We start from the raw sequence: 26,599 nt of genomic DNA, 5'->3' as shown, positions 1-26,599 counted from the left end.
TTAGCCAATTCAGTACTTTTGAAACATAGTCGGTGTTGTAATGTAGGAAACACAGCAGCAGATTGGCAGCAAACTTCCAAAAACAGCAATGCGATAATGATCGGATAATCTGGTCATTTGTGATGTTGATTGAGGGATAAATATTATTTGGAAAGAGATGTCAAATTCTGAAGGAGAAGGCTGAAGAGATAGTGGAAGCATTAGTGGTGATCTTTCAGGAATTGCTGGAGTCAGGGAGGGTCCCAGAGGACTGGAAAATCACTAATGTAACCCCCTGTTTAAGAAGGGAGTGAGGCAAAAGATGGGAAATTATAGGCCGATTAGTCTGACCTGTCGTTGGTAAGATTTTAAAGTCCATTATTAAGGATGAGAATTCAGAATACTTGGAAGTGCATGGTACAATCAGGCAAAGTCAGCATGGTTTCATCAAGGGAGGGTCATGCTTGACAAATCTGTTAGAATTCTTTGAGGAGGTAACGAGTAGGTTAGACAAAGGAGAGCCAATGGATGTTATCTACTTGGACTTCCAGAAGGCCTTTGACAAGGTGCTGCACAGGAGGCTGCTCAGTAAGATAAGAGCCCATGGAGTTAGAGGCAAGGTACCAGCATGAATAGAAGATTGGCTGTCTGGCAGGAGGCAGAGGGTGGGGATAAGGGGTTCCTTCTCAGGATGGCGGCCGGTGACTAGTGGAGTTCCGCAGGGGTCAATGTTGGGACCACAAATTTTCACTTTACACATTAATGGTCTAGATGAAGGAACTGAGGGCATCCTAGCTAAGTTTGCAGATGATACAAAGATGGAGGGACAGGGAGTATTGAGGAGGCAGGGAGGCTGCAGAAGGACTTGGACAGGTTAGGAGAATGGGCAAAAGAAGTGGCAGATGGAATACAACGTGGGGAAGTGTGAGGTCATGCACTTTGGTAGGAAGAATAGAGGCATAGGCTATTTCCTAAATGGAGAGAGAATTCAGAAATCTGGAGTGCAAAAGGGACTTGGGAGTCTTAGTCCAGGATTCTCTTAAGGTTAACTTGCAAGTTGAGTCGGTAGTTAAGGAGACAAATGCAATGTTGGCATTTATTTCGAGAGGACTAGAATATAAAAGCAGGGATGTGCTGCTGAGGCTTTATAAGGCTCTGGTCAGACCACATTTAGAATATTGTGAGCAATTTTGGGCCCCGTATCTCAGGAAGGATGTGCTGGTCCTGGAGATGGTCCAGAGGAGAATCACGAGAACGATCCCAGGAATGAAAGGCTTAACATATGAGGAACGTTTGAGGACACTGGGTTTATACTCGATAGAGTTTAGAAGGATGAGGGGGGAATCTGATTGAAATTTACAGAATACTGAAAGGCCTGGATGGAGTGGACGTGGGAAAGATGTTTCCATTAGTAGGAGAGACTAGGACCCAAGGGCACAGCCTCAGTGTAAAGGGAAGAGCTTTTAGAACAGAGATGAGGAGAAACTTCTTTAGGCAGAGAGTGGTGAATCAATGGAATTCCTTGCCTCATTAGGCTGGGAAGGCCAGGTCATTTGAGTGTATTTAAGACCAAGATAGATAGGTTCTTAATTGGTAAAGGGATCAAAGGTTACGGGGAGAAGGCAGGAGAATGGGGTTGAGAAACTTATCAGCCATGATTGAATGACGGAGCAGACTTGATGGGCCGAATGGGCTAATTTCTGCTCCTATATCTTATGGTCTTATTCAACATTCAAAAAAGAGTCCTTGCCTCTCCTGGTTCTAGAAACTGTCCTGTCTAGGTTGCAGGTAGTCTTTAGAGATACAAATGTGAGCAACAGCTGCCATCTCTCAGGCTGCTCTCAAAATGGTTTGGCTTCCTATGCAATAGTTTTCTGATTTGCCTTGACTGTTGTACAGAGAAGCAATTGAAAACAGGAAAAAAAATAATTATAATCACCGAATGATACAGCACAAAAGGTGGCTTTTATACCAAGTGTGCACGTGCCAGTTCTTTGGTAAGGTACCTACTTCCCTGCTCTTTCTGCATAGCTCTGCATCTTTTCTTCTTCAAGTTTATACATCCATTTCCAGTTTGCAAATTATTATAGAATTTGCTTTTAACCTTTCAGACAGTGAATTGCGGATGATAACTCATTGTGCAAATAAACTTTCTTCCTGTTTGCCTTTGGTTCTTTTGCCAATCACTTTAAATCTATGTTCTCTGGTTACTGACCCATTGACTACCAGTTTAGTTGCTCCTTATTTATCAAAATTATTCATGATTTTAAATACCTTTATCAAATCTCCCCCAACCTTCTCTACTCGAAGAACAACTCCAGCTTCTCCACATAATGGTAATCACTGGTATATTCCTAGTAAATCTCTTCTGCATCCCTTCTGAAGCCTTCCTTTCACATCCTTCCTAGAGTGTGGTGCCCAGAATCAAAAACAATACTCAAGCTAAAGCCAAGCCAGTGTTTTATAAAGGTTTAGCATAGCTTCATTATTTTTGCACTGCAGGAATAAATGGGTCATTTTCAAGTTGACAAACTGTACCTTGTGGCAAGGATCAGAATTTCGGCCTCAGCCATTTACAATTTATACCAATTACTAAAGAGGGGACTAAGTGTAGTGTATTCAAATTTTCTGGTAATACAAAACTAGGTGGGAAAGTAAGCTTACAAGAGGGTGCAAAGAGCCTGCAAAGGAATATAAAACAGGAAAATGAGTCAGAAAGAACCTGCAGATGGAAGAAAACAAAGAAATGTGGTTATCTACTTTGGTAAGAAGAATAGAAAAGCAATTTTTAAAAATTTTTGGTATTGAAACATTAGTATTCACAGTGACCTGGCAGTCCTTGTACCCAAATCACAAAGTTAACGTGCAGGTACAGCAAGCAATTATGGAGGCAAATTGTAATCTAGCCTTTAGTGCAAGAGTTTTTTTTTTAAATTCATTCACGGGATGAGGGTTTCGCTGGCTGGGCATTTATTGCCCAGTCCTAATTGCCCTTGAGGTGGTGGTGGTGGTGAACTGCCTTCTTGAACCGCTGCAGTCCATGTGGTGTAGGTATACCCACAGTGCTGTTAGGAAGGGAGTTCCAGGATTTTGACCCAGTGACAGTGAAAGAACGATGATATATTTCCAAGTCAGGATGATAAGTGGTGATGTTCCCGTCTTTCTGCTGCCCTTGTCCTTCTAGATGGTAGTGGTTGTGGGTTTGGAAGATGTAGTCGAAGGAGCCTTGGTGAATTCCTGCAGTGCATCTTGTAGATGGTACACATTGCTGCTACTGTGCTTCGGTGGTGGAGGGAGTGAATGTTTGTGGATGTGGTGCCAATCAAGCTTTGTCCTGGATGGTGTCAAGCTTCTTGATTGCTGTGGGAGCTGCACTCATCCAGGCAAGTGGGGAGCATTCCATCTCACTCCTGACTTGTACCTTGTAGATGGTAGACAGGCTTTGGGAGTCAGGAGGTGGGATTTGTCCTGCTGTGTGTATACAAGACATACTTGGGCAATTTTCCATATAGCCGGTTGATGACAGTGTTACAGCTATACTAGAACAGCTTGGCTAGGAGCGCAGCAAGTTCTAGCGCACAAGTCTTCAGTACTATTGCCGAAATACTGTCAGAGCAGAGTGCAGGAAGGTATGCCAGGAGCAGCATTTATGGGCATTTATTGCCCATTCCTAATTGCCCTTGAGGGGGTGATGGTGAGCTACCTTCTTGAACCGCTGCAGTCCATGTGGTGTAGGTACACCCACAGCCTATCCAGTGCCTTCAGCAGTTTCTTGTTATCATGTGGAGTGAACTGAATTGGCTGAAGACTGGCATCTGGAGGAGGCAGAGATGGATCATCCACTCAGCACTTCTGGTTGAAGGTTGCAGCAAATGCTTTAGCCTCATCTTTTGTAGTGATGTGCTGAGCTCCCCCACAATTGAGGATGGGGATATTTGTGGAGCCTCCTCCTCCAGTGAGTTGTTTAACTGTCCACCACCATTCAAGACTGGATGTGGCAGGGCTACAGAGCTTAGATTTGATCCGTTGGTTGTGGGATTGCTTAGCTCTATCTATCACTCGCTGCTTATGCTGTTTGACATGCAAGTAGTCCTGTATTGTAGCTTCACCAGGTTGACATCTCATTTTTAGGTATGCCTGGTGCTGCTCCTGGCATTCACTTCTGCATTCTTTATTGAACCAGGGTTGATTCCCTAGCTTGATGGTAATGGTAGAGTGGCGGACATGCCAGGCCACAAGGTTACAGATTGTGTTTGAGTACAAATGCTGTTAATGGTCCACAGCGCCTCATGGATGCCCAGTCTTGAGTTGTTAGATCTACTCGAAATCTATCTCATTTAGCAAAGTGATAGTGCCACACAACACGATGGAGGGTATCCTCAATGTGAAGGCAGAACTTTGTCTCCTCAACAACTGTGAGGTGGTCACTCTTACCAATAGTGTCATGGCAGGCAGGTTGGTGAGGATGAGGTCAAATATGTTTTTCCCTCTTGTTGGTTCCCTCACCACCTGCCACACAGCCAGACTAGCAGCTATGTCCTTTAGGACTCAGCCAGCAGTGGTGCTGCTGAGCCACTCCTGGTGACAGACTTTGAAATCCCCCATCCAGTGTACATTCTGCACCCTTGCCACTCTCAGTGCTTCCTCCGAGTGGTGTTGAACATGGAGGAGCACTGGTTCATCAACTGAGGGGCTGAAGTACATGGTAATCAGCAGGAAGCTTCCTTGCCTATGTTTGACCTGATGCCATGAGACTTCATGGGGTCCGGAGTCGATGTTGAGGACTCCCAGGGCAACTCCCTCCTGACTGTATACCACAGTGTGCCACCTCTGATGGGTTTGGCCTGCTGGTGGGACAGGACATACCCAGGGATGACAATAGTGGTGTCTGGGGCAATATCTGTAAGATATGATTGCGTGAGAATGACTATGTCAGGCTGTTGCTTGACTAATCTGTGAGACAGCTCTCCCAATTCTGGCACTAGCTGCCAGGTGTTAGTAAGGAGGAATTTGCAATGTAAACAGGGCCGAGTTTATTGTTGTCATTTCTGGTGCCTAGGTCGAGGCCGAGTGGTCCCTCTGGTTTCATTCATTTTTTGAGACTTTGTAACAGTTTGATAAATGGCCTAGCAAGACACTCTGTTGTAAGAGTCAACCACATTGCTGTGGGTCTGAAGTCACATGTAAGCCAAACCAGGTAAGGGCAGCAGATTTCCTTCCCGTTAGTGAACCAGATGGATTTTTACAACAATCGACATTAGCTTCATAGTCATCATTAGACTTTTAATTCCAGAGTTTTATAATCGAAATTCCACCATTTGCTGTGATGGGATTCGAACCCAAGTCCCCAGAGCGTTATCCTGGGTCTCTGGATGACTATTCCAGTGACAATACCACTATGGGAAGGCAATGGCGTAGAGTATAAAGGTAAGATAGTCTTGCTGCAATTATATTGAGCTTTGACAACACCAAACCTGTGTAGAGTTTTAGTCTCCTTACTCAAGGAAGAACATATGTACCCTCGAGGCAATGCAATGTATGTTCACTAAACAGATTCCTGGAATGAAGGGATTGACCTATGAGAAGGGATTTGAAGAATGAGAGGTGATCTCACTGTAACATGTAAAATTCTTATAAGGGCTTAACATGGTAGATGCAGTGAGGGTATTTTTTTTTCTAGCTGGGAAGTCTAGAACATGGGACCTCAGAATAAGGGGCCAGCCATTTAGGGGTGAAATGAGGACAAAGTTCTTTACTCAAAGAGCTGTGAATCTTTGCAATTCTCTACTTCAGGGAGCCATGATGCTTAAGTCATTTTCAAGACAGAGATCAATAGAATTTTGGGTACCACCAAAATAAAAGGGTATGGGGCACTGTGGGAAGGTGGAGTTGAGGTAGATGCACAATGATCTTACTGAGTGGCGAAGCACGTTCTTAGGAACACAGTAAAGGGCCATTCAGTCCATCAAGCCTGCTCCGCCATTCAATTAGATCATGGCTGATCAACTCCCTCAACAATTTCCCGTGCTACCTCCATATCCCTTAATATCTTTATTCTCCAGAAATCTATCGATTTCTGGTTTTAACATGCTTAATGATTGAGGTTCCACGGTCCTCTGGCGTATAGAATTTCAAAGATTCACCATCCTCTGATTGAAAAAATCCCTCATCTCAGTCTTAAGTGGTCTCTCTCTCAATCTGAGATTATGTCCCCTGGACTTGATGGGGTGGATTCTGAAAGGTTGTTTCCCCTTATGGGAAAGACTAGATCTAGGGAACACAGTTTAAAAATAAGGAGTCTCCCATTTAAGATGGTAATGAGAAGTAATTTTTTTCTCTCAGGGTCATGAATCTTTGGAACTATCTTCCCTGGAGAGCAGTGGAGGCAGGGTCATTGACTATTTTTAAGGCATTTGTAGATAGATTCTTGATTAACAAGGGAGTCAAAGGTTATCGGGGGTAGGCAGAATATGGAGTTGAGGCCACAATCAGGTCAGCCATGATTTTATTGAATGGTGGAACAGCTAGAGGGGCCAAATGGCCTACCACTGCTCCTAATTCGTATGTTTCTATCAGAAAGAGCAGTGCCCCCAATTTCTGGGTACACCTGCATGTACTTCCCTCCAGTCTGAAGAACGACTATTCATCACTACTCTTTGCTTTTTGTCCCTTAGTCAAATTTGTATCCTTGTTGCCATTACCCTTGTAATCCCATAAGATTTTATTTTATTTTACTAACAAGTCACCTATGTTGTTCTTCGCCAAACACATTTTGAAAGTCCATATATAGATCAACTGTACTACACACATCAACTTTTTATGGTATTTCAAAGAACTTGATAACATTAATTACAATTTGCCTTCAACAAATCCATGCTGATTCTCATTTATTAGTCCATATTTCTCTGAATGTCAATTAATTTTGTCTGGGATTGTGTCTAGAAATTCTCCCACCTCCAACATTAAGCTAATTGGCCTATAATCTCCAGGTTTATCCCTCTTCCCCTTTTTAAAAGCGAGGGAGTATAATATTTGCAATCCTCAAGCCTCAGCACCACTCCTATATTCAAGGAGGACAGGGGTATTGGGGCCACAGCTTCTGCAATTTCTATCCTTACTTCCCTCAGGATGCATCCTATCAGGACAGGGTGACCTTTCCATAAGACCATAAGACATAGGAGCAGAAATTAGGCCATTCAATCATGGCTGATAAGTTTCTCAACCCCATTCTCCCACCTTCTCCCCGTAACCTTTGATCCCCTTACCAATCAAGAACCTGTCTATCTCGGTCTTAAATACACTCAATGACCTGGCTTCCACAGCCTTCTGAGGCAAGGAATTCCATAGATTCACCACTCTCTGGCTAAAGAAGTTTCTCCTCATCTCTGTTCTAAAAGGTCTCCCCTTTACTCTGAGGATGTGCCCTTGGGTCCTAGTCTCTCCTACTAATGGAAACATCTTCCCCACGTCCACTCCATCCAGGCCTTTCAGTATTCTGTAAGTTTCAATCAGATTCCCCCCTCATCCTTCTAAACTCCATCCAGTATAAACCCATTGTCCTCAAACGTTCCTCATATGTTAAGCCTTTCATTCCTGGGATCGTTCTCGTGAACCTCCTCTGGATCCTCTCCAGCACATCCTTCCTGAGATACGGGGCCCAAAATTACTCTCAATATTCTAAATGTGGTCTGACCAGAGCCTTATAAAGCCTCAGCAGCACATCCCTGCTTTTATATTCTAGTCCTCTCGAAATAAATGCCAACATTGCATTTGTCTTCCTAACTACCGACTCAACTTGCAAGTTAACCTTAAGAGAATCCTGGACTAAGACTCCCAAGTCCCTTTGCACTCCAGATTTCTAAATTATCTCCCCATTTAGGAAATAGCCTATGCCTCTATTCTTCCTACCAAAGTGCATGACCTCACTTCCCCACGTTGTATTCCATCTGCCACTTCTTTGTCCATTCTCCTAACCTGACCAAATTCTTCTGCAACCTCCCTATCTCCTCAATACTACCTGCCCCTCCACCTATCTTTGTATCATCTGCAAACTTAGCCAGGATGCCCTCAGCTCCTTCATATAGATCATTAATTTATAAAGTGAAAAGTTGTGGTCCCAACACTGACCCCTGCGGAACTCCACTAGTCACCGGCCGCCATCCTGAGAAGGAACCCCTTATCCCCACCCTCTGCCTCCTGCCAGACAGCCAATCTTTTATCCATGCTAGTACCTTGCCTCTAACACTATGGGCTCTTACCTTACTGAGCAGCCTCCTGTGCAGCACCTTGTCAAAGGCCTTCTGGAAGTCCAAGTAGATAACACCCATTGGCTCTCCTTTGTCTAACCTAATCATTACCTCCTCAAAGAATTCTAACAGATTTGTCAGGCATGACCTCCCCTTGATGAAACTATGCTGACTTTGTCCGATTTTACCATGCACTTCCAAGTATTCTGAAATCTCAACCTTAATAATGGACTCTAAAGTCTTACCGACGTCAAGCTAATCGGCCTGTAATTTCCCATCTTTTGCCTCACTCCCTTCTTAAACAGGGGGTTACATTAGTGATTTTCCAGTCCTCTGGGACCCTCCCTGACTCCAGTGATTCCTGAAAGATCACCACTAACACCTCCACTATCTCTTTAGCTATCTCCTTCAGAACTCTGGGGTGTAATCCATCTGGCCCAGGTGATTTATCCACCTTCAGACCTTTCAGTTTTCCACTTTGAGAACTGCCAACTTTGAGTACATCCTCGATCTATTTTTATCCTGCTCAATATCATTAGTGCCTCATACTTTGCTTCTACATTAGCAGCAATTTTTTCTCTAGTCAACACAGATGCAGCGTCAGCTATGTTTGCTGCTTTCACAAAGTCTCTTTTTTTGGTCCCTAATTGGCCCCACACTTTTTTTGACTACCATTTTACCATTTACCTAATCAGAAAAGACTTTTGGGTTACCTTTATATTAGCTGCTAATCTATTCTCATAATTCTAATCAAACGTGTCTGTCTTTGATCCCACAACTATATCATCTCTTTCCAGTGCTATAATAGTTTGTTGACCTATATGTGCCAACAACCTTCTTTTTTCCATTTCTACCTTTCTCGAATACCTTGTAACCAGGAATATTAAGTTCCCAGTCTTCCTTATTTGAGATAGGTTTCTTATTGCCACTATCTATATCATAGGATTACATAGCACATACAGCACACAACAGGCCATTTAGTCCATGCTGGCCTTTAGCCAGTACCACTATCATTAACACCCCTTTGTCCATGACATCTCTGGCAATCTCTCCTTTGCCTCCACTTATCACTGGCCTTCTATCCAGCTTTACCTGCTCCACCCCCCCTTAAACAATATAAATTTCATCATGTTTTACTTCTTTCGAGTCATACAGACTCGAAATGTTATCTCTGTTTTTTGCTCTCCACAGATGCTGTTAGATCTGCTGCGTTTTTTCAACATTTTCTGTTTTAGTCCATGATGGTGTTTATGCTCCACTCAAGCCTCCTCCCATTTTTCCTCATATAAATCTACCATTGTAAATACCTATTCCCTTCTTCCTCGTATGTTTGTCTCTCTTCTCCTTAAATGCATCGAAATATTTACTTCATCCACTCCCTGTGTTTCATATTCTCACCACTCTGGGTAAAGAAATTTCTTCTGAACTCTCTACTGGATTTCTTGATGAGCATCATACATTGGCCTCTAATTATGCTCTTCCCCACAACAGGAAACATTCTCGCTGTATCCACTCGATCGAAACCTTTCATAATTTTAAAGACCTCTATTAGGTTACTCCTCAGCATTTTATTTTCAAGAGAAAAGAGACTCAGCCTGATACGTATACCTACGCATTTCTGGTATCATCTTTGTAAATCTTCTTTGTACCTCTCCAGTGCTTCTGTATCCTTTATATTATGACAATCCGAAATGCACGCAGTACAGTACATGAAGTGTGGTCAAATCAATGTTCGATGCAAATTTAGTATAACTTCTCTAATTTTTAATTCTATCCCTCTAGAAATAAAGCCAAGTGCTTGGCTTACTTTTTTCCTATTGCATTTGCTAACCTGTGGCGCAATTTTTTAGTATTTAACATATTTGTATTCCAAGATCCCTTTGTTCCTCTATCACACTAGATTGACACCTTCTAAGTAATAAGTGACTTCCTTATTCTTCCTACCAAAACATACTCCCTTACATTTATCAGTATTGAACTTCATTTTGCAAGTTTATTAATGTAATTTGTTGTAGTCCTCCTCAGTATTGACTATCCTCCCCTGCCCCGTTTTGGTGTCATTTAGAAATTGTGTTTTTGATTCCAAAGTCCAAATGGCTAATGTAACTTGTGAACAGCAGTGATCCCAGCACTGATGCCTGTGGAACAGAGTTTCCCACCTTTTGCAATGCTGAATATCCACCCTTTATTCCCACTGGTCTATAATTTTCTGGACATTTCCCTTCTTAAAACATCCAAGACCTGGTCTCAATGGTTCTGCAATCTGAAGCCATCTTTCCTTTATCATTTCCCCAGCCACACATTACTATTCCTATATTCAGTCGAGTGTGGATCTAGGAGTAATCAGAGATTACTACCTCTGAGATCCTGCATTTTAACTTTAAATCATAATGATATGCAGCACAGAAGAGGCCATTCAGCCCATCTTGTCTGTGTTGACTCTCTAAAGGCACAATTTATCTAGTACCACGCCCTTGCCTTTTCCCAATAGCCCTGAACAGTTTTCCTTTACAGGTCATAAGCCAATTCCCTTTTGAATACCTCAACTGAACTATCCTCCATTTTCTCAGGCAGTGCATTCCGGATCCTAACCACCCACTGTTTAATAAAGCTTTTCATGTCGCCATTGTTTCTTTTGTCAATTACCTTAAATCAGCACCTTCTGGTTCCCAATCCTTCCACAAACAGGAAATGTTTTTCTCTATCTACTCTGTCCAGGCCCCTCATGATTTTGAATACCTCTATCAATCTTCCTCTTTAGCTCCTGAAACTCTGGCTGCAGGAACGCAACCCTATTTATGACATATATTGTGTGTGCGCATGGTAATTCAAATATATGAACATATGAACTAAGAGGAGTAGACCATGACCCCTCTAGCCTGTTGTTCCATTTGAGAAGGTCATGGCTGATTGGATTGTGGCCTCAACTCTAATTTCCTGTCCAGCTCCTATAACCTTTGACTCCCTTGTCAATCAAGCGGAGTGAGGACCCAAGGTCCAAGGGCCCAAACACTCCTTTCAAGTGAAGCAGCATTTCACTTGCGTTTCCCCCAACTTAGTCTACTGCATTCGTTGCTCCCAATGTGGTCTCCTCTACATTGGAGACACCAAACGTAAACTGGGCGACCGCTTTGCAGAACACCTGCGGTCTGTTCGCAAGAATGACCCAAACCTCCCTGTCGCTTGCCATTTTAACACTCCACCTTGCTCTCTTGCCCACATGTCTGTCCTTGGCTTGCTGCATTGTTCCAGTGAAGCCCAACGCAAACTGGAGGAACAACACCTCATCTTCCGACTAGGCACTTTACAACCTTCCGGACTGAATATTGAATTCAACAACTTTAGGTCGTGAGCTCCCTCCCCCAACCCCATCCCCTTTCTGTTTCCCCCTTCCTTTTTATTCCAATAAATTATACAGATTTTTCTTTTCCCACCTATTTCCATTATTTTTAAATATCTTAAAATCTTTTATGCTCTCCCCACCCCCACTAGAGCTATACCTTGAGTGCCCTACCATCCATTCTTAATTAGTACATTCGTTTAGATAATATCACCAACTTTAACACCTATGTGTTCTTTTGTTCTATTGTTGTTGACATCTTTTGATGATCTGCTTCTATCACTGCTTGTTTGTCCCTACAACCACACCCCCCCCTCCACTTCCTCTCTCTCTCCGCCCCCCCCACACACCTTAAACCAGCTTATATTTCAATTCTTTCTTGGACTCGAACTCAAGTTCTGTCGAAGGGTCATGAGGACTCGAAACGTCAACTCTTTTCTTCTTCGCCGATGCTGCCAGACCTGCTAAGTTTTTCCAGGTAATTCCGTATCCATCATAGTTTGGGAAAATAAGAGGTGATTTTATTGAAACAATGGTATTTCAAATTTGAGCTGTTTTCCTTAAACTTTGAAATGTTTGGACTTTGAACTTCGTGCAGCAGTCAAGGTAAATAGCTAGCAAAAGAAACATCTAGGAATAAAATCTGCTAACGAGCACACAGGCCATCTAGGCAACCTGCAACTGTGTTTTCTTAGGGTTCCTGTATTACAATCTTTACACCTATTTCATAGATCTCATGCAGGTCTGGGCATTATAGGGCAGGAGTTTTTACACTGAAATAGAGCCCTTATTGTATCTAAAAATCAACAGCTGTCACAGTCACCTTTGATCCACTTACTATCTCACAACAAATATTGCAGTAAAGGGGCAAATGTTACAGAAAAAAGTTCAACAGATTGCTACTTTAAAAGGGGGAAAAACTGGAAAATAAAACAAAATGAAAAGAATCTCATACATCGGGGATAGAATCAGATATGAATTTTATCCAAGGTTCAGGAATGACAACTCTTCGGACACAAGTGGTCCATTTCATTTGTGAGTTAAGTAAATAAAGATAAAACAAGAAAAGCTTTGACATAAATTTAAGCAGTATATAAAGCACAGGTATGTTATCAATTGATTGAAACAGCTTTAGTATTTTTGCACATTATTAAAATAAGTCAGAAACATGGCTTTTTGTCAAGTGCTATATAATAATGTTTATTAGAATTATTTTAAAATAAGTGCATTGGAACATGATCAATATTACAGACCCTAATTTGAAGAAAATATTTGATAAGATGCCTCACAAAAGATTCGTAACTCAAAGACAAGATTATTACTTGGATGGTGAATTCACTCAAGATCATAAAGCATTTATTTGGACAGCAGTCCATGACAAAATACCCAAGAATAAATAAATACTTGTAAGAGGTTATGAAGATGATATTGAAAATAAGTTTGTAAAAAATATCAAGTTGGGTGTAAACTTTAAAAAAAGGCATTTTTCATGGCATTGCTTAGTCAGTTGATGAATAAGTTTTTAATAATACTCAATATAGTGACAGTGTTAGGAAAGAGACTTCAGAAGTTCCCTGGAGTCTTCCAACTATATTGTGACAGTTGGCATATTGAATGGGATATGTTGATACTGCAAATTAAAAGTTTTAAATGTTGATGCAAAAAAAAAAGCATCTGAAAGTTATGACATCAGATAATATTTGTGGGCAGGAAATACAAGCCCTACATTAGTACTGCAATTTATACTTATGCTGGGCAGAGCATGTGATGTCTGACCTCTATTAAAATCAGGAAATTACCAAGCAGTTTGGACCACCACCTCACCAGCAACACCCCCCACCCCCCCACCCACTCACTCAACTACCACACATTTGTACAAGGATAGGGTTAATTAAGGCAAGGTAGCAGATGAGAACACACCATCACACGGTCCCAGCTGCACAACATTGCCAAAAGAAACAGAATACCCCTTTGCCACCATGCACAACTAACTCTTCTATTGAGCACATGGATTTGAAAGTACATAAAACTACAGCACAAATGTGCATGCTTCTTGTCGATGTATTCTCCCTTGTAAAATCAGGGTTACAAAATTGTTTTATACACTGGTGTGTAGTACAATGAATAATCTTAGTCTCAATTTCACCTCCCCTTCGCCACCCCCACCAAACAAAAACATATTCAGAGCTTTAAAACTAGTGAGAGGTAAAGATTCAACACACATTTAGAGGAATAGCATTTAATAAATTGGATGTTTTTCATAGAGCCATTATAAAACAATGATCCTAATGATGTTTGCTACATGGTAATAATGATCCCTATTGTTGAGTAATGCCACAGCAGATCTAGTAGAATTAGATTAAAGAAAATAAGTTCCTGTCTTCAGAACCATACTGAATATAACAAGATACCTGCTTCTCATCTTGCTGATCCAATTCGCCTTTACTTGTATCTGAACTGGTATCTTCTTCATCGGAGCTAAAAATGACTTCTTCTTCATCTGAGTTGATGTCCATTTCTGAAGAATGGTTATCCTGATCCTGTACAGGGCTACAAACAAGTTTATCAGAGCAAGGCAGAGTCTTACTATTTCAGTTGATGTTGAATATCAAGATTCTTTTTGGGGGGAGAAGAGGGGTTATTCTGCACTCATCAAAAAAGATGTCAGTATTAGGAATAAAACCTTTAACCCTCCCAGACAGTTATAGCACAAGCCAGAAGCAATGTAAGCTTACTGTATTTTGCTGTAATAACATCAAAAGAGGATCCTGTAGTGCATTAATGTGATTTGCTTCCTTCTCCACTTCTCATCCCTTATGCACTTATATTGGAAATATAAAAATAATCTGTGCTAAGAACATTTTCTTATTAACAGTTGAGTTCACGTAAGCCAAGCTCATTTCAGTCAAGGGTGGTTGGTCATAAACCAAATTAGAAGAGGTTAAAAAAATCCAATCAATGCTATTTTCAATCCATACTTCCTTGATTAAAATGTCAACCTCAATTTGAATACTGTCTCAGCAGGAAAAGTGATAAGTTCAGAGATATATATTGTTTATAGTTAGTTAAACTTTTAATGGAACACTAACTTCTTCAGTCAGTCATGTATTAGGGATGAGCTACAAATGCTGACCTTGGCAGCAATGCTCACATTTCATGAAAAAATAATGAATGTGCAGAGCTCATACTATCCTACACAAACCACTTACAAATGATTGCAGTCAGATTGTGTGTGCTCTGATTGGTGTAAGAACAAAATAAATTACCGACTAGCAACAGGTGTGACTATGCCAGCAACATTTTAGCCAGATGCAATAATTTTAGTAAAAAACACCCTATACACACTCTCATATTACAGGTAAATGTATTTCAAGGGTATATTTACTTATTAAGTATTTACCGCCATTGAGTAATTAAGGAAGTACAACAATTGAAAAAAAAACATTTGCACACTGCTTTTTGCCTGAACAGTTTGCCAACAAATGCACAAAAAGATTCAAGTTCACTTATATGCACCATGTGAATGGATACTGAGATGTCATACCCAATTACTGGCGTTTGCTATCAAAGTCTTATGGCTTTCTCTTAAGTTTTTGGCTAATACATGTGGTAATTTTTATTTCTCAATAAAACTGATGCATAAATTGAAGTCTAAGGTATATGGTCTGTCAGAGTATTAGATGACTGTTGGTTGCAGATGTCTGGAGAAAAATGATACAACTCAAAATGTCCTTGGTGGACTTAACAAAAACAAAGAATTTATTGCTAAACCTAGGCAAAATTTCCCAATTATCTTACATATTGGCTTCATATAAAATATGCGGCTGGTTATAAAAGCAGCACTTTTCCCACTGGTAAGAGATAAAATAGAGAGCGCTTGAATAGGCCACATAGCAATATTAACTGGAAATGTGGAATTATTCACAGCAGTATTTTCCTCCTAGCTGAGAAAACATGGTGCTCAGAAGGAACAACAGCAGACTTTGGTACGGATAAGTGGATACATAAAAGTGTATCTTGAATCTTTGCATGTTTTCATTTATTCTTTCATGGAATGAGGGTATCACTGGCAAGGCCAGTATTCAATCAATGTCCTGTATTTGCATGTCAAGGAGAGGTGGTTAAGTTCTCTCTTGTTGGCAAGGGTCTTTGCCTAGCACTTGCTTAACAGAAATGTTACTTGCCACTAATCAGCCCAAGCATAAATATGTCCAGGTCATGCTGCATATGGACATGGACTGCTTCACTATCAGGGGGAGACACAAATGATGTTGAACATTGCGCAAACATTCCCACTTCTGAACTTACGATGGAGAGAAGGTCATTGATAGTGCAGCTGATTGGTTGGGCCAAGGACACTACCCTGAGGAACTCCTGCAGGGATGTCCTGGGACTGAGATGATTGGCCTCCAACAACCACAACCATCTTCCTTTGTGTTAGAAATGAGTTCTGTGGGGCAGGAACAGGCTAACGCAATCGGTCTGCCAGGACAGCCCTGTTTGTGGATTTTGGGTAGGAGGTATAAGCGGGCCGTCCGAGGTTGGGAGACTATGAGGTTGGAAGCTGTGGAGGGAAGATCTCCAGAGGAGAGGAGACCTCTGTCTCAATTTCTGGTGATAGACTATCCACCAATATTCATTACAAGCCCACCGACTCCCACAGCTATCTCGACTACAGCTCCTCACACCCTGCTTCCTGTAAGGACTCCATCCGATTCTCTCAGCTCCATGGCCTCTGTTGCATCTGTTCCAACGATGCCACTTTCCAAAACAGTTCTTCTGACATGTCTTCCTTCTTCCTTAACCGAGGTTTTCCACCCATGGTGGTTGACAGGGCCCTCAACCATGTCCGGCCCATCTTCCACGCATCCGCCCTCACACCTTCCTCTCCCTCCCAGGACCATGATAGGGTTCCCCCTTGTCCTCACTTTTCACCCCACCAGCCTCCACATTCAAAGAATCATCCTCCGCCATTTCCACCAACTCCAGCATAATGCCACCACCAAATACATCCTCCCATCCCCCCCGCCCCTGTCAGCATTCTGTAGGGTCTGTTCCCTCCAGGACACCCTGGTCCACTCCTCCATCACCCCCTAACACTTCAACCTCCTCCCACAGCACCTGCCCATGCAACCACAGAAAGTGCAACACCTGCCCCTTTACTACCCCCCCCTCCCTCACTGTCCAAGGGCCCAAACACTCCTTTCAAGTGAAGCAGCATTTCACTTGGACTTCCCTCAATTTGGTCTACCGCATTCGCTGCTCCCAATGCGGTCTCCTCTACATTGGAGAGAAGAAACGCGGACTGGGTGACCGCTTTGCGGACGACCTTTGGTCTGTCCACAAGCATGACCCAGACCTTCCTGTCATTTGCCATTTCAAAACATCGCCCTGCTCTCATGCCCACATGACTGTCCTTGGCCTGCTGCAATATTATAGTGAAGCTCAACAAAAACTGGAGGAACAGCACCTCATCTTCCGAGTAGGCACTTTACAACTTCCGGACTCAACATTGAGTTCAACAATTTCAGATCCCTTCCATCCTCACCCCCTTTTTGATCCCCCTTTTTTCTAATAATTATTATATATTATATATATATATATATATATTATATATATACACACACTTTTCTTTTCCCACCTATTTCTATAATTATTTTTATAATTTATTTCCATCCATTGTTTTATCTCCACCTTTTAGCCTATTTCGATCCCTTCCCCCCAACCCCACTAGGGCCATCTGCCACTTGCTCATCCTGCTTTCTACCCTTAATATCGCAAGGCACATCCTTTAGCTAATATCACTACCATCAACACCCCTTTGTCCTTTTGTTTATGACATCTTTGACAATCTCTCCTTTGCCTCCACCTATCACTGGCCCTCTATCCAGCTCCACCTGTCCCACCCTCCTTAAACAGCTTATATTTCACCACATTTCTTATTCCGCTTTAGTTCTGATGAAGAGTCATGTGGACTTGAAACGTTAACTCTGTCTTCCTTTCTACAGATGCTGTCAGACCTGCTGAGTTTTTCCAGCCATTTTCGTTTTTGTTCCTTTGTGCTAGGTATGACTCCAGCTAGTGGGCAGTTTTCCCCTGGTTACCACTGACTTCAGTTTTGCTGGGACTCTGATGCCACACACAGTCAAATGTTGCCTTGATGTCAAGGGCAGTCACTCCCACCTCACCTCTGGAATTCAGCTCTTCTGTCCATTTTTGGATCAATGCTGTAATGAGATCAAGAGTTGAGAGGCCCTGGCAGAACCCAGTGCTGCTTGATAGCATTGTTGATGACACCTTCCATAAATTTGCTGATGTTCAGAGTATCTGACCGGATTGGATTTGTCCTGCATTTTGTGGACAGAACATACCTGGGCAATTTTCCACATTGCTGGAATTGCCAGATAGATTACTTCTTAATTCATTGGATGTGGGCGTTGCCCATTCCTAACTGCCCTTGTTCAGAGGGCATTTTAAGAGTCAACCACACTGCTGTGGATCTGGAGTCACATGTAGGCCAGACCAGGTAAGGACAGCAGATTTCCTTCCCTAAAGGACATTAGTGAACCAGGTGGGTTTTTACAACAATTGACATTGATCATTAAACTTTTAATTCCAGATTCTTTTTTCATTGAATTCAAATCCCGTGGCGGGATTCAAACCCCAATCTCTGGAACATTACCCTGGGTCTCTGGATTACTAGTCCAGCAGCAATACCACCAAGCCATCGCCTCTCCTAACTGCAAGTGTTATAATCTTTAGAATGATCGACCAAAATGGAGTTGGTGTATTTGGTGACCACTTTGGTGCCTTCAGAGACGGGGTGTTTGGCCAGTTCCCCTGGCAGCATGAAGCGGACGGCGCTCTGGCTGAGATGGTGAGGCATTTGTTGTAGTGAATGAGATGTGAAGCCTCGGAGGCGATGCGCTCAAAAATGTCATCAATTAAAGAATTCATATCACTCAGCCTTGGACGAGATCCAGGCGGAAGGGTGAACCTGGGTCAGCACCTGTACATGCAAGTGGAATAGCTCTGCTTGCGAGGTCTCCTCCACTTCTTAGTGACTTTAGTTGGCGACTGCTTCAACGGCTTGCACCGCCCTCTGCCGCAGCCGCCACCTCAGGCATAACACTCAACTTAGACCAACTCAAGTTGGTTAGGTGTACTGGAAAAGGTTGGCTAATGGCACGGCTTTTTCTGGAGCACATTTTTCAGTACTGCCACTGGAATATTGTCAGGATCTATAGTATTCAGTGCCTTCAGCAGTTTCTCGATATTATGTGCTGTGAATCAAACTGGCTGAAGATTAGCATCTCTGATGCTGGGGACCTCAGGAGAAGGCCAAGAGGTACCACTCAAAACTTCTGGTTGCAAATACTTCAACCTTGTCTTTTGACATAAGAACATAAGAACTTGGAGCAGGAGTAGGCAATTCAGCCCCTCGAGCCTGCCCCGCCATTCATTATGATCATGGTTGATCTCATTTTGGCCTCAACTCCAATTTCCCACCCTCTCCCCATAGCCTTTCAACCCATTACTGATTAAAAATGTGTCTGTCTCCTCCTTACATTAATTTAGCATCCCGGCATCCACTGCACTCTGAGGTAGTGAATTCCACAGATTCATGGCCCTTTGAGAAAAGTAATTCCTCCTCATCTCTGATTTAAATCTACCACCTCTTTGCCTAAAACTACGGCCTCTCGTTCTAGAATGCTGCAGAAGGGGAAACATCCGCTCCATGTCTACTTTGTCTATCCCCCTTTAGCATGTTGTATACCTCAATTAGATCTCCTCTCATCCTTCTAAACTCCAGCGAGTATAGGCCTAAACTGCTCAATCTCTCCTCTTAAGACAAGCCCCACATCTCTGGAATCAATCTAATGAACCTCCTCTGAACCGCCTCCAGTGCAACTACATCCTTCCTCAAGTAAGAGGACCAAAACTGCGCACAGTGCTCCAGGTGCGGTCTCGCCATTGCCTTGTACAGTTGCAACAACACTTCCCTATTTTTATACTCTATTTCTTTAGCAATAAATAATTTTGTGCTAGCTTCCTCCATAATTGAGGATGGGGATGTGTGTGAAGCCTTCTCCTCCTGTTAGTTGTTTAACTGCCCTTGGCCATTCACAACTGGATGTGGCATGGCTGCAGAGCTTAGATCTGATCTGTTAATGTGGAATTGCTTAGCTCTGTTTATCACACACTGCTTCTGCCGTTTGGCATGCAAGAAGTTCTACATCGTAGCTTCACCAGTTTGACACCTCATTTTTAGGTATGCCTGGTGCTGCTCCTGGCATGTTCTCCTGCACTCTTCATTGATCCTCTGGCTTGATGGCAATAGTAGAGTGAGACATCGTGATTGAATATAATTCTGCTGTTGCTAATGGCCCAAAGTGCCTCCTGAATGTTCAGTTTCAAATTGCTAGCTCAGTACTGAATCTACCCCACTTAGTACAGCAGTAGTGCCAAACAACATAGCAGAGGGTATGCCAGGACTGTAACGTGGTCACTCCTACTAACGTTGTCATGGGCAGATGCATCTGCGAAAGGTATGCTGGTGAAGACAGGGTCTAGTATGTTTTTTCCTCTTGCTGGTTACCTCACCATCTGACACAGACCAGACTAGCAGCCAAATCCTTTAGGACTGGGTCAGCTCAGTCTTGATGAATATTGAAGCTCCTCATCCAGAGTACAAACAGTCCCTTTACCACCCTCAGTGCTTCTTCCAAGTGGTGTTTAACATGGAGAGGTACTGATTCATCGGCTGAGGGGGGAGAGTAGGTGGTAATCAGTGGGAGGTTTCCTTGTTTGACCTCATTCCAAGAGGTCCAGAGTCAATGTTGAGGGCTCCCAGGGCAATTCACTCTTGACTGTATACCACAGTGCCGTCCACCTCTGGTGGGTTTGTCCTGTCTGTGGGCCAGGACGTACCCAGGAATGGTGAATGTAGTGTCTGGGACATTGGCAGTAAGGTATGATTTCGTGAGTATGACTATGTCAGATTGTTGATCGACTAGTCTGTGGAACAGCTCTCCTAATTTTGGCACAGTCCCCAGATGTTAGTAAGGAGGACATAGCAGCGTTGGGTGAGCTCTGAAGAAGTCATGTGAGCTCAAAACGTTAACTCTGTTTCTCTCTCCACAGATGCTGCCAGACGTGCTGGGTTTTTCTTGCATTTTCTGTTTTTATTTCAATTCCAAATGTTTATTAATTAGCTGGGTTAATCAATTAATTAATTCCATCAGCTGCCTTGATGAGATTAGAATCAGTATCCCCAGGGCATTAGCCCTGGCCTCTGGATTACTAGGTTAGTGACATTACCACTATGCCACCATCTCTCAGAAAGAGTGCTTACAATTCTGGTTGCAGAATTTAAAAGTTTCTGTGCACAATGTTCATCTATCACTCAACAATTCTGAGGAAAGAAAAAATAGCTCAATTTATATTTAGCCTTCTCATCCTGAGTTATAAATAACAGATATCCTATTCCATCCATTATAATGCCAGCAATAAACAGGAAATTTACTTAGGCCTCCTTCTGCAGTTTATCTCAAATAGAAACCTTTTGCATACCATTAATTCCATTACCATGAAAATCATTATGAGGGACACCCTATCACTAATGATTGCAGAGCAAAGCAGTTCAAGGCTAAGTAAAATTAAAAAGATGCGCACATGTTTTGCTTTTTTACTACTACACTAAGGCCTCCCTATGTAAATATGTTACAATGATAGAACAATTGTACCAGTTCAAGCTTTTATAAACCTGGACCTTGCCAACAAATTCACAACTTGGCTATTGTTTCAATAGATCCCGTGAAACTCTGTCTTCTGGTCATTCTGATTTAAAAAAAACCTTTGACAGACTCATCCATTAAGAGGTTTAGGTTTAATAAGCAACTGTGCCTTAATTTCAAACTGTAAAATCACAGATCCAGGGAGTAAATCATTAGATCCAGTTTTATCTGTCTGATTGAAGTCAATGGTAATAGCTTCTTTTCAACCTCTCCACCATTACCTCTGGAATCCCCAGAGGTTAGAAATAACTCATGGCTCAAATCTCTTCTTCATCTTGTCAACATCATTCAAAGACAGAGAGTCAGTTTGCACAATTATACTGACATAACCCTGCACTCTCTCCCCACTGTCTCTCTCAACCCCTCCACTGCCTTGAACACTGTCAGACTGCTTACCAATAACCAGTCTTGGTTGAGCCATAATTTCTTCCACTAAACATTGGAAAGACAGAAGACACTGTCTTTGGTCCCCACCACAAACTTTGTACCCTCTCCAATTTCACTCTCATCCCTGAGACTGAGTCAGACTCCCGGGCTGAATCTGTGAAATAACCTTTAAAATCCACATACCATTGTGAGCTCCACACCCGAAACTTCTATGCCCTACTAGCTGAATTCTCAAACTTGACTTTCCAGAACTGTCAGCTCAGCCAAAACACTGCTGTCTGTGTTCTAACTCACACTAAGTCACATTCAGCCATCAACCCTGCCTGTGCTCATTGAGCTTCACTGGCTCCCACTTAAGCAACACAGTTGTAAAATCCAGATGTTACAGACAGGAGTGGGGGGGGGGGGGTGGTTGTTAATTTAAACAGCCTTGATTTATCCTCTCACCACCTATCCGTAAACAAAGGTGGTGTTTTGATTTGCTTCTCCCTTTATGAGCAGTGGCGTGTTTCCCAAGTCCCCCAATTCTCGTGTGATCCAATTTTCTATTAACAACCCTACAGCAAACTCAAGATAGGATGAGCTCAGAGGGTTAGTTTATTTGCACACACTTAAAGCGTGGGAGGGGTCTTGCCATGTAGTCCCTGTACACTCACACAGTAATAGAGGGAGAGAGAAAGAAAGGTTTACAGAGCAAAGACCACAGAGAAAATAATTATTGCTTCAAGGTGTCCAGAGTCAAAGTCCAATGATGTATTACTTCACAGAGGTCAGCAAGCTGAACTGATTCTGGATAATTCACTTTCCTCGTAGAGTTGATTTCCACAATAAGATAGGCACACAGAGATAAATCAGTCTAGTAGGCGATGGTACAAAGGTTCCAGTCAAAAAGGTATAGACGGGGCCATGTATTCAGCCTGGACAGGCCCCCTTTTATGTGCTGCTGCTAGATAGATAGAAAAATGGCAGGTAAGTTCCCTGGTACCACAAGGCAATATTACAGGTTCCATCAGCTAGGGGTCATGTCACATGATTCCCACCACTCCACTCTGGCTTTGACAATGGGCATGTATCCCTTTGTCTGGGTCCTTGAGATTGTTAACATTCCAACCATTAGGTCTTGAAAGGGAGCTTGCAGGGTCTTTTGTCCTAGCAGACAAATTGATTCCAGTTGGCCAGGCTTGGCTTATGAAATATAGATGGCCTTTGTATAGTTTCCTTTGAATTTGGTCCCTGGAACCCACATGGGGTTATCAGGGTCTCTTCAGAGATGACGAGGTGTCAGTTCCTGCGAAACTGTCATATTGGCTCCTATTGTTTGAGGGTGACAGACAGACATAGCTTCATGTTGGGAATGCTGAGGAGAGTTAGTTTACCTTTGTCACAGTTACATTGGACACCAGTTGTGACTTTGATAACAGCTATTTCAGTACTGTGGCAGGGGTGGAAACTTGATTGGGGGTGCAGGGAGTTCTGGGGAAGATGGGTGCAGATTTGGGAAACGACGACATATTCAAGAACTGAAACGAAAGGAGGTTTGGAGTTGGGCCAGTAATTTGCAAGGTTGGCGGGGTCAAGGATCAGTTTCTTGAGAAGGGTGAAGACAGCAGATTTGAAGGAGAGGGGGCCAATACCTGAAAGAGGCAACATTAACAATATCAGGTAACATAGAGACCAGGAAGATAAGCTGGGTGGTCAATAGTTTCATCAGAATAGGAGTGAGGGAGCAGGAAGTGGGTCTCATGGATGAGACAAGCTCAAAGAGGGCATGAGGGGATATAGGAAAAAAAGAGAAAGATAAGAGTTCACGGCTAGGGCGGTGGGAACTTTAGAGGAAAACTATCCCAGTAGGGTAGTGGAAGGGAGAGACCAGGCAGAGGCAGCTGATTGGAGGGTCTTATTTCTTAGTGACAAAGTAATCCACGAGCAACTTGTACCCATTCTTGGGGTTTGGGTGGAGGAGACAGAGGAGGGAGAGGAATTTAAGACTTTTTGCAGCAAAGAAAAGAGACTCAGGGTTTATCTTTGCATTCCAGGGTGATCCTGAAATAATGAGTTGTTTTAGCAGATGAAAGCAGGACCTAATAGTGCTTTATGTGGTTCAGCCAGAACAGCAGTGGATAGCTAAGCAAGTAGTTTGCCATACCTTTCAAAGTCTGCATTCCTTGGATTTAAGGGAGTGAAGATGAAGGCCATACTAGGGAAAATAGCCAGGATGAGAGAAAACAATGGTTTTATTGGGGAGAGGTAAGATTGCAGTGGAGCAAAGTTCAGCCTCAGATAGCTGTCAGGAAGAGGGATGGAGTTGGTGGCAAGGAACGGAGTTTGTAATAGGGGCCAAAGACAATGCCATGGCTTCTGTCTTCCCAATATTCAGGAAGAAATTTTTACTCATCCAGGACTGGGTGTCGGACATGCAGTCTGACAGTTTAGACACAATGGAAGGATTAAGGGACGTGAGGTGAGGTAGAGCTGGGTATTGTCAACATACACGTGGAAACAGATTCTCTGTTCTCCATTCAAAGTGAACATGAGGAAGTTGTCAAGCAGATTTCCAATTACTGAAATATACAGACAAAGGCTAGATAATTGAGGTTTATAGGAGGAATATTAGAACCATAGACAGTACACAGTACATATTCACTGTAATACTAACAGTAATAAGAAACTATAAAGAAATTTTTGAAAAATCAAAGCTTCAGCTGAAACAGAAGGTTAAGCAGGATTTCAGAGGTTTTCAAAATTACAAGTTTTGTGAAAGCAAATAATGCAAGACTGTTGTGCCAGTTGCTAAATCAGTAACTCAAAGCAGAGAATCAAGATTACCATAAAAAAGGATGGAAAGTTAGAAAAATATTTTTATACAGAGGGCAATTAGGACCTAGAATGTTTTACCACAAGTGGCTGCTGAGGAAATTATAACATGGCTTAAAAGGGAAATTAGTAAATATTCAAAAAGGCACAACAAGGAAGAATACAAGGGCATCAGAAAAGGTATGATGGGCCAAGTGGCCTCCTTCCGTGCTGTAATTTCTACAATTTAAGGATCAGGCTTGACCTTGGTCGCTATATGGTTGAATAACTTTCCAAAATCTTGGCTTAAACTTGGTCAAGCTACAGAAAGCTGATGACACCCTGTAACCATTCCAAGCAAAATAAGTGCCTTTAGGACAGCGGAAAGAAAGTATCCAATATCAAAACAGTTAAATCATTTTTTAAATTTAAATAATTTTTTAAAATTTAAATTTTTAAAATTTAAATAATTTATATAGATTTTTCTTTTCCCACCTATTTCCATTATTTTTAAATGTATTTCCATCCATTGTTTTATCTCTACTTTTTAGTCTTTTTCGATTCCTTCACCCCACTCCACCCCCACTAGAGCTATCTGTATCTTGCTCGTCCTGCTTTCTACCCTTAATTAGCACATTCCTTTAGATATCACCACCTTCAACATCTCTTTGTCCTTTTGGCTGTGACATCTTTTGGTTATCTCCACCTATCACTGGTCCTCTATCCAGCTAGTCTTGTGTCGCCCCACCCCTTTCTGTTTCCTTAGTTCTGTTGAAGAGTCATGCGGACTCGAAACGTTAACTGTGTTCCTCTCCACAGATGCTGCCAGATCTGCTGAGTTTTTCCAGGTATTTTTGCTTTTGTCTCAGCTTCTCTAACCTCTCCACATAACTGACGTCCCCAAAACACTGTACCATTCCAGAAAACGATCACAGCACCTTAAGATCTTAACATCCTTCCTAGAGTGTGGGTCCAGATTGGACACATTATAAATCACTGGTTAGGTCTCAACTAGAATAAAGGTTTGGCACAACTTCCTTGATTTGTATTCTATGCCTCTATTTGGAAAGCCCAAAATTCTGCATGCTTTTTTTTCCAAAAACAGCATGATCAATTTTTCCAACCACCTTCAAATAACTGTGCTCATGCACCCCAGTTGTTTCTGGCCCTAGTTGTTACAGTTCACAATTGCTTGTTTGTGCTACAAGGCAAAGATAACCATGTTCTCGGGTGTTTGACAGGGTTCCAGTGAGTACGTAGGCCAGAAGATTCTGCTCCAAATAGGACAGGATGTTGCAGACGATTGAGTTTTGGATGAGATGCTGGCTCAGGATTTCCTCTCCTTGTGTTTTCTCTCTGCCTTTTGCTTGCTTCTGAAGGAGTCCGCATCGTTTTTTGTTTGGTTGCGTCAGGTGCAGTAACCCTGGGCAATCTTTCCCTGGGACTCAAAGGCAAAGTCAAAGCTCCCAAGTGAAGCCTTTGAGTGCCTTTGTAGTGCTCTTAATGACCATCATGAGAGCACACCCCGGGCTCAAGCTCTCCACAGACTATTCATTTTGGTAAGTGAGTGCCAGGCATTCTAGTTACATGACCAGCCCAACTCAGTTGTGACTATCTCTATTTGGTGTGGATGACTGGCATGCCAGTGCAGGTGAGCATCTCAGCGTTTAGTATTTTGTCCTGCCATCTGATCTTCAGAAACTTCTAAAGACTGCTCAAGTGAAAGTGGTTGAACTTCTTGGCATGACACTGGTACACTGTCCAAGTGCTACATATATGAGCAGAATGAACAGGACTATTACTCTATAGACACTGTTTGGTATTGAGACTTACTCCTCTTCATTTCCAGAATGATGCTTGATATTCCTATATTCCTAAGTCTGCCGAAAACATCATCTGCTTTGACAATTTTTGCACATGTCTCATTGTCAACATACACAGCTCAAGAGAGTGTGCTGCCAAGATAAGTGAATTGATCCGCTGTTGACAAGTTCTGGCCATAGGCTGAAACCTTGGGCTTGAGATAAGACTTTCTTGGAGCAGGCTGGTACATTACC

The 26,599-nt window shown here is 42.4% G+C and overlaps 1 protein-coding gene across 2 annotated transcripts in view; it reads right to left on the bottom strand.

Moving 5' to 3' along the window:
• The window catches only part of fgd6 (FYVE, RhoGEF and PH domain containing 6), a 156,325-nt gene that overhangs the window by 113,118 nt on the left and 16,608 nt on the right, over positions 1-26,599 (bottom strand). For both annotated transcript variants that reach the window (XM_041202697.1, XM_041202698.1), the window contains exon 3: positions 13,977-14,115. In XM_041202697.1, the coding sequence (XP_041058631.1) occupies positions 13,977-14,115 (139 nt within the window). The remainder of the gene's footprint in view (positions 1-13,976; positions 14,116-26,599) is intronic.

Source organism: Carcharodon carcharias, chromosome 13 (genome assembly GCF_017639515.1).
Source record: "Carcharodon carcharias isolate sCarCar2 chromosome 13, sCarCar2.pri, whole genome shotgun sequence".
NCBI lineage: Eukaryota > Metazoa > Chordata > Chondrichthyes > Lamniformes > Lamnidae > Carcharodon > Carcharodon carcharias.
The sequence above is the reverse complement of the archived record's forward strand: the minus strand, read 5'-3'. Positions and strand labels throughout refer to the sequence as shown.